At 36.5% G+C, this 5929-nt stretch overlaps 1 protein-coding gene and 1 long non-coding RNA gene across 2 annotated transcripts; one reads left to right on the forward strand and one right to left on the reverse strand.

Annotated features, from left to right (window-relative positions):
* The first annotated feature begins 1239 nt into the window (after window positions 1-1239).
* Window positions 1240-4731, forward strand: LOC108948559 (uncharacterized). Its single transcript, XR_001973289.3, has 2 exons — window positions 1240-1473; window positions 4403-4731. It is a non-coding gene; the product is annotated as an uncharacterized lncRNA (long non-coding RNA).
* On the reverse strand, window positions 2077-5010 carry LOC104116476 (protein IQ-DOMAIN 18-like). The gene is made up of 5 exons (XM_009627338.4): window positions 4722-5010; window positions 4383-4637; window positions 3634-3879; window positions 3229-3366; window positions 2077-3131 (listed from the first exon to the last, which is right to left on the reverse strand). Exons 1-5 carry the CDS (start codon window positions 4848-4850, stop codon window positions 2340-2342), a joined length of 1560 nt encoding a protein of 519 aa, XP_009625633.1. The 5' UTR covers window positions 4851-5010; the 3' UTR covers window positions 2077-2339.
* Between the last annotated feature and the right edge of the window lie 919 nt (window positions 5011-5929).

The raw sequence follows: 5929 nt of genomic DNA on the forward strand, positions 1-5929 counted from the left end.
ATAATGGATATTATGTCATGGCAAATGTCATGAACCACAAATTTATTATAATGGATATTATGTCATGGCAAATATCATGAAAATTTGGCCATATTACACACTCAATGATCCCAACTTAGGTGAACGGTTTGGATACTAAATACTAACAAAATCATAGCGTAAAGTTCTTGTTTAGTTATTAACGGAATATATTAATAATTATTTTTACAATTAGTAGCTTTTTAATTCTATTTTCAGGAAATTTGTCATTGTCATTTATTAACTTAATACCACTTTAATGAAATTATGGATTTGGATTTGAGGGGGAAAAAAATACATGAAGTACAAATATAAATCAAATTGCAAACTTTTGTGTGGAAAAGGATGCTAAGCCGCTAAAGCTGCCTTTATGTGTTTACAAATTTACAAACTATTGTATGAGAAAGAGGTTGCTAATATTCAGGAATACAACAAGTCAGTGTAATTTTATAAGTGGGGCCATTAATCCCGAATTATTCAAATATTTTTTGAAATTCAAAATATGGTAGCATGCAAATGTTTAACATGCGTTGCTTTCTATGCACTTTGGTCTGTATGCCTGAAGTTGTTCCGAAGTGTTAAACTTACAAAATTTTATACATTGTGGCAATGACTTAAATGATGGCCCAAAAATTGGCTGTGCGTGCACTTGCCCCCATGATTTACACGTTCAAAGGGGAATATTGGACTTTACTGGGCCTTAACCTCCAATAGATAAAGGAGAAATGACACCATTTAGCCATTCTAAAGAGCTGCTATATAAAAATTAGTCAGTGTGTACTGAATTTTTGTTTTCCAATTCCTTTTCAGGAAATAAGTTAACATTTTTAGTTTAAATTTTCATGACAAAATAACTAATGGCTAAACCTAAATAGCAGTCCTAAAAATGGTTATTTGTGTACTTCCCCCTAAAGTTGAAATGAGAGGACTTATTGGGCTGCTGAGTTGCCAATGCAGCCGAGTATAAGTACCATGTTTTTACAATTTCTAAATTGCATTGAGGGTAAATGTTTTCTTTTTTTCATTAACTATTTCAGTTGAACCGGTAAAGTTACTCTCATGTGACCAGGTCACGGGTTCGAGCCGTAAAAATAGACTTTTGCAAAAATGATAAGGTTGCGTACGATAGACCTTTGTGGTTCGTCCTTTCCCTGGACGTCACGCATAGCGGGAGGTTAGTGCATAGTCCCTAACCATTTCTGTTGAAATGATTGTTTTTGGTTATATATGTGATGACACAATTAGTACTCTTGCAGTAAAGCACATGTTTCTTACAGTCACTCTGATATTTTCTTTTTGTACGATTAGTGCAGGTTGAAAAGGGTCCATCTATTAATGGACACTAAATTTTGCTGAGGTAATTGCAAGGGAGAATATCTCAGTAAATCTGTCAACATTCAAAGTCTGCAAACATCGATTGTCCTTGCTGCACTCATGGTTTCAATTATGTCTCAAGTAAGACAACAGAAACTTCACAACTGATTTTAACTGTTCCTTCAACCCCTTCACGCATTAACAGTTAATATCTTTTATAAGGGTGATATCTTTGAGTTTATCTCGACTAATTGTTAGTTATTCTGTATCTTCTTACTGATGTTCTTGATTTTGCTTTACTTACATAGTTAACAACACTGAGAAACAACTTGAGGCCGCACAACAATATTCTCCTTCTCTAGTCGATTGGTTTCTCAATAGAGACATTTCTCAGATTTATAATTATTAGATTATATTACTTCTATATGATTTGAGCCAAAAGCTATGAGTGCAGAACACATGATGCTGAAGTCCAGATCCGTCCATCTCTTTGTACATAATTCGTATAGTTTAACTGAAGTATGAATCTGTTTGTCAATTTAACATAAATCAGTGTCAATTGCCAATACTGCAAATCAGAATGTTTTGTATTTTCTAAGAATGTTACTATAAGTAAGAGCGTAAAAATTTAAGAGTACCTATTTTAGAGAATCGTCAATTTATTTTAGAAGATAGATTATTTGTTATATGAGGAAATGAGCTCGATAGAGTATAGTTGATCCTGATTAGTTTGGGATTGAAATGTGTTTGATTACTTTGATTGATATATAATTCCAAAGTGTTAATTGTTTGAGGTTAAGGGAAATGAACCATTAGAAAATTCAAAATTTTACCTCTACTAACAAAGAAATACAGACCAGGGCGAGACATTTCTTGCTTCTTTTATAACAACTAGCATTAACCTACACCCTGATTTTCCCGTCTAAATAAAAGAAAGTAGGACACACAAGAGCTGGCTTTGGTGTCTGTCACCCTTATTCAGTACTTGATTGCTATTGCTGGATTTCTCATCTTAACCACCTTCTCAAATCAGTGGTTGAACAAGGCGAAATTTCTCCACCAAGACTGTCTGTGTAACACGAGTAGTTTGATTGTTGTTCAATTCCCAGATAGGCAGCTTGGAGACTTTTGAAGCTAGGACTTCTCAAGTTCTGACTATAGCCATAGGTAGCATTAAGAGAATATGGCTCAGGAATTGGGTAAGACAGACGTTTTTTGACGGACCCAACTCTTTCTCTTTCTGGCGTAGACGGCCTTTGTTTTGGCGTGCTTTGTGAACGAATCCGAGCTTTTGCAGACTCGGTAGCAGCCATATAATTAGGAACTGCAGTAGCTGCATCATTTCCTGAAGTGCTATAACGGGACATTATACTGTTTGAACGGGTAGTGGAGCGTAGGCATGGAGTGTTTGCAGTTGATTGGCTTTTACGTGGGCTTGTTGGGCGCATTTGGAGAGGTTTTGGTTGACAAGGGGGTGGGGTAGCTGGTGGTTGAATTGTGGAGTAATTGTAATGTGATGGTCTCTGGTGATGGGGAGAATTAGCAGCACAATGAGGACTACTAGCTTGTCTGTGAAGTGGACTCGAGTGTTGTGATCTTCGAGCATTTGGAACCATGTTAGAATAGGACTTAGCCGTGTCCATCTCAACAGTCTTTATAGAGTCTCTTCTGTCAAATGAACCTCTGCTGCTGACCGTGTTCCATTGCTTTGACGACATCCAATCATCTAGCCAATTTGCTGTCTCTTCTAGTTCCCTCTCATTTCTTTCTTCACTGCCAAGATCCATCTCATCCCATACCTATGTTAAAGACTAGGTAATTGAGTGCTTACTTCTTGAAAGAATAGCATGTGAATTCATGTTTAGCGCAAGAATTAAGGGATAAAGATAGTTGAACCTGCTGAGTAAAAGCATGAGCAAGGGATTTTTCCTGTTTAAAGGAAGCTTCTTTTCTGGCTTGTAACATTGATTCCAGCTCTAGAAGCGATCTAGGGCAATCCCTCCAATCATCAGCTATGGAGCTTCCATCTCTAGACTGTAGTTGGTACAAAAGTTTTATCTGTCAGAGATTAATTAAGAGGTTCTAAGCAGAGGCGGCTGTAGAGTTACTTTGGACGCAGATCAAAACTTTAAGTGTAAAAATTCACTAAAATTGTAATAAATAGTAGTAGGTTTGAATTAAAGATACAATGAGTTCATGGTATAAAACTTTTGGGATTGAACCCGTAAAACGTAAATCCTGCATCCGCCTCTGGTTCTATTGTTCTGTCTTACACTACCTGAGGTGGAAAGTAGAGCTTACTCTGGACTTCCTGTCTCGGATGTCATGAAGATATTTAGAGTCCCATAAATTAGTGGTTTCTGCAAACATAGACCTGCGGCCTCCATCATGTGAAAGGCGAGCACGTTGTTCGCGAACCCGAGCCTGCACCCTAAGGAGAGCTTGCATACATTTGAGTGTCATCTTTGCTTGCTTCCTGACGTTTTGACCCCTTATTAATGCTTGAAGCTTCACTATCCCCTTCAATGCAATTAGTGCCCTCCTAGCCTGCACCAACAAATTAAGTAATCAACTGCTTCACATGACAGGTAAATAATTAACCACTACATCTATAAATATTTAACATTCCAATGCATGACTTGTGATCAATTCAATATGGTCCTAAATCTAAAGCTAGCCCTGAATTAAGTACTTATGGTAACTACTAACTACTGAGTACTAAATGCTTTCTCCTTTTAAAATGCTAGACTGTAAGTAGTATTTTTACTTGTCACAAAAAACCATTGTCCAGTTTTAAACTCTAAAATCACTAAATTTTCTAGAATCACATTTACTTTTCTGAAAACAGTCTCTGAAGTTTATTTTCTTCAGCACAAGTCAAAATCTAGTGATGGAGTCAACATGTCTTCACGTATTTCTAAACAAATGTTAAACCATTCATATTTTTACAACAATCGTGTCAGTACAAATAGATGGTGACAGAAGGGAGTTAACGGTCAAAAACTTTTCTTTTTGCTTTGTTAGAAAAAAAAAACTTGTAGCTCACTTACCAGATATCCCCTGAATGCAGTTTGGATGAGTATAGCAGCATTGTGTTGCCTGTTTGAAGAAGGTGGATTATTTGAGGATCGTGTCAACCGAATGATCTCAACAGCTGCTTGAGCTGTGGCCACGGCAGCTTCAGCTGCTGCTGCTGTTGCTGCGGCCACTGCAATTGCATGCTTTGGATCCGCAATTACCTTCCCTTCATTTTGTTGAGCATTTTGTGATTGTTTTCTGAACAGCCACCTTCTCTTCTCTCTTTTCTGTATATTTAAGCTAACACCAATTGAGAATCCATATACATGTAATGCACTAGGATTAATTTTGTTGTAGTAAGCAAATATTACCTTTTCTTCATCTTCCTCTAGCTCATGTTCTCTTTTAGCCTTTTTGTCGCAGCTGTTATCTTTAGTTGGTGACCTGAAAGCCCTTTTAACAGCACTCAACCATGAACTACCTCCCTTCTTCTTTGCCATATGGAGAGGTAAAAAGTAATAGAACAAGGGGCTTGCTTAAAGCAACATGGACAGGCAAGTTATAAAGAATAAAAAGAAGAGAAATGGTGGTGTTGTTTATTAAAATGGCAAGCCTTTAACTCCTGAAACAATAAATAGAAGGAGATAGAAAGAGAGAGAAATGAATGAAATAAAAAAACAAGAAATGACTGATGTCTGAACTCTGGAGATATAGTATATAATTGCAAGAGTGCTTATCCGTGCAGCATCTATCAGAGTAGCAGCTCTAATATCAATATGCGAGTCTTGTAAGTGTAGGTCTTTTGTATTGGCATGGGAAAAATAAAACTATTTAGTGGGGCGAGTGTCAGCGTGCCAGTCCATAGCTTTTCACCAATCAACTAACGAGACGACATTAAAATGAGTGTAAGCTAAGTAGCCTTAAATAAGTTTTTTCTCTAATTAAATTGCTGCAACATAAGAATCCAAAGTCTCTTAGTATACTAGTATTAAATGAGTCAGGCCTCTGTAATAGAATGTGCCTTTATTTTTATTTTATTTTTCCTTCTGAAATTTATTACTGAACACCCCTCATGGCTTCACGTGTTATCTGCATCTGAGACTAAATTTTATCTACAATCATTGCGGCACAGTGTACAATTTATAGAGCTTATCGCTTATGTTATTCTAGTTGATTAAACATAGGCATAATACATAGTTAGCCCCCTTATCCTTTGATATACCTGTCAAGCACGAATATCTCTTGCCCACCAAACTTTTTTTTTAGTGTGTCTAAGCACAGTTTGGTATGCAAGAGGTTTTGCACAGTTTAACAACACCAACAACAATTCAGGAAAAAATTATATAGGTGCTGAGTCCGATAAGAGAATGTGTACTACTCCTATTCCGATGAAATAAATAGATCGTTTCCGATAGATCCAGTTTAACATCGAGCTCAAGGGCAAAATATGTAATTTACCTTAAAACATAGTATGATATTGTTGTTTTTTTTTTCTTCAGTTATTAATTCTGTGTGTTTTGTAGTGGGTGGATATATTGTCTCGATAAAGAAAGGAGAAGTACAAATTGACAAAGGCGTC

The sequence above is a fragment of the Nicotiana tomentosiformis genome, chromosome 8, assembly GCF_000390325.3.
Source record: "Nicotiana tomentosiformis chromosome 8, ASM39032v3, whole genome shotgun sequence".
Lineage (NCBI taxonomy): Eukaryota > Viridiplantae > Streptophyta > Magnoliopsida > Solanales > Solanaceae > Nicotiana > Nicotiana tomentosiformis.

Excerpts from the sequence above, each read along its gene's own strand:
- LOC104116476 (XM_009627338.4), bottom strand. The coding sequence starts at position 4,850 with ATGGCAAAGAAGAAGGGAGGTAGTTCATGGTTGAGTGCTGTTAAAAGG. Across the intron at positions 4,638-4,721 it reads TAGAGGAAGATGAAGAAAAG|AAAAGAGAGAAGAGAAGGTG; the intron begins GTAATATTTGCT and ends TTAAATATACAG. Across the intron at positions 3,132-3,228 it reads CTCATGCTTTTACTCAGCAG|GTATGGGATGAGATGGATCT; the intron begins GTTCAACTATCT and ends TCTTTAACATAG.